This window comes from Propithecus coquereli, unplaced genomic scaffold, assembly GCF_000956105.1.
Source record: "Propithecus coquereli isolate 6110/MARCELLA unplaced genomic scaffold, Pcoq_1.0 Scaffold623, whole genome shotgun sequence".
NCBI lineage: Eukaryota > Metazoa > Chordata > Mammalia > Primates > Indriidae > Propithecus > Propithecus coquereli.
In genome coordinates, this window is record NW_012152208.1 from 643,054 (window position 1) to 645,246 (window position 2,193).

General features: G+C 39.8%; 1 protein-coding gene across 1 annotated transcript in view; it reads left to right on the plus strand.

Moving 5' to 3' along the window:
- PARP11 (poly (ADP-ribose) polymerase family, member 11) overlaps positions 1 to 2,193 on the plus strand; it is an 82,173-nt gene that overhangs the window by 58,099 nt on the left and 21,881 nt on the right. Inside the window, exon 4 of the mRNA XM_012659636.1 lies at positions 1,131 to 1,188. Within this exon, the coding sequence (XP_012515090.1) occupies positions 1,131 to 1,188 (58 nt within the window). The remainder of the gene's footprint in view (positions 1 to 1,130; positions 1,189 to 2,193) is intronic.

The window sequence follows — 2,193 nt, forward strand, 5'->3', positions numbered from 1 at the left end:
CAGCAAATGTCAACAACTCTTTCAAGGAGCTTGGCAGTAAAGAGAATGAAAGATGTGAGAAGATAGGCAATGTGGGGTTGGGGAGTGTGCTTTCATTTTGTTTTGTTAATGTTTTTTGAATTTAATGATGGGAGAGACCTGCGTGTTGTATTATAACTGGGAAGAACCTATAGAGAAGGAGAATTTAAAAGACTGGAGAAAGAGAGAAAGAGTAATTGATGGATTACAGCTTCTGAAGAGGTATGATGGGATGCAATTCTGAGAACACATGTCAGAAAGGAGGTAGGCAAGGGTGGTCCTGTTAAGTTTATAGACAAGTAGAGGTAGGGGATGAGGAGGGGAATTAGGTTAGGGAGTTCCTTCCCAAACCTTCCATTTCCTCGGTGAAATAAGAAGTGTGGTCACCCACAGAGAATGAAATGTTAGGGAGGTGTAGTTAAGAGGGAAAGACAAGGGGAAAAGGGAGATCTGAAATGGCCACTGTGGGAAAAGGCTGAGAACTTGGGAACCATAGGGTTTCCATCAGCGCTGAGGGTTTAGCTGTTAGAGTGTGTGAATTTGTAGTGGGAGCCATGGGGATGCTGTATGGTTTTCTCTAGCAGCACAAATGTCAGAGCAGATAGGGGAGATGGTTGGATTGATCCAGGGTTGGAAAGGATAAGGTAGCCAGGAAATAAGAACAGTGAAAGCTGCTAACTCGTTCAGAATGTGGATTTAGATCAGAGATTCTCAAACCTGGTTGCAGGTCAAAATCACCTGGAGCTCATTAACAAGCAGCGATACCTATCACCCATCCCAGACCTACTGAATCAAAACTTCTGGGTTCTGACGTTTTTATCTTTAAAAAATTCTTCAAGTGATTCTGATGTTCAGCCAGGATGGGGGACCACTGCTCTAAACCTAAGCAAGCTTATTTTAATTCAGAGCATGAAGATATCCCTGCTCCAGTGCAGGCACATGGCATATACAATTTAGCCCTTTTTCTAGTTCTTGAGAGTGTGGGTAATTTCGAGACATCTTTGAGAAAGGGTGCCACAGTACTTTCAGTCAGTTCAGAAATGAATGTGGGTTAGGGCAAAGGTGGGCAGGGTTGTGAAGAACTTAGTGTAGTCCTGTTACTTTCCTTGCAGATTTAACTGAAGTTCAAGAGGCTCTGGAACTCAACTTTAACCTTTCTGGAACACCAAGGTCATAGTCTGTGAGTGTCCACATTTCATGAGTGCCTTAGCTGTGGGCGCTAGAATAAATTGCGCTGTCGGGATGCTAAACTTTAATGACCTCACTCTCCTCTTCCTTCGGCTGGTATATATGCTCTATCCAATCCCGTAACCCAGCAGTGCTTTCAATGCCTGCCAACATCCATGCTCCAAGCTCTTTAATCCACAGTTCATTTTTAATCTCTAAGAGAGACTCCAGTGAATTTTCAAACCAAGATCCATTCTAATGTATGGAAATGTATTCTAACGTAAAAAGTAGTGATAAGTGAATATCCTGACTTTTTAGAGTGTCGTGGAGTCTAGTCATTACAGACCACGAAGCTTGACATTGTATATTAAACAAATGTTTACTGCAAAAAAACCATATGGATTCACTAATGCCAAACTAACTAATAGGATCACCATGGTGGTAGATGGATAGGATAAGCCCTTTAAGCAGTCTAACTCGGTTTCTATAAAGTGGTTGAGAAAGTTACTTATGATGGAGACAAAATGGAGAAATGTATACCAGGTGATAGTAAAAAGAGAAAATCTAATAGTTAAAGTTCTTATGCAAAGAGTAACTTAAATGACATGCATGCTTTCTTCTCGAGTCCTTCAATATTTTTATCAGGGACTTGGATTAAAACTCAGAAGCCTTGCTTATCACACTTGAGAAAGATTCAGAACTAGAAGGGGTAGCTTGGTTGTTATATGAATCAAGAGTCAGAAAGACCTTGGGAGGTTGAAACAATGGGTCAAAACAAATTTTATCTTTTTTTTTTTACAAAAGCTTTTTTTTCTTGGTTATAAAAGGGACAATTGTACATTATTTTTAAAAAGTGAGACAGTACATAAAGTTCTAAAAAAAAAAAAAAGTTGGTGGAATTTGCTCATAGTGAAAATAGCTGGCTTTTTGTGAAGTAAATATTTGCTTAACACACCATCTTCTAACGTCATACTAAGGGTATGAAAAGACTGTAGTCAACAGACCGAA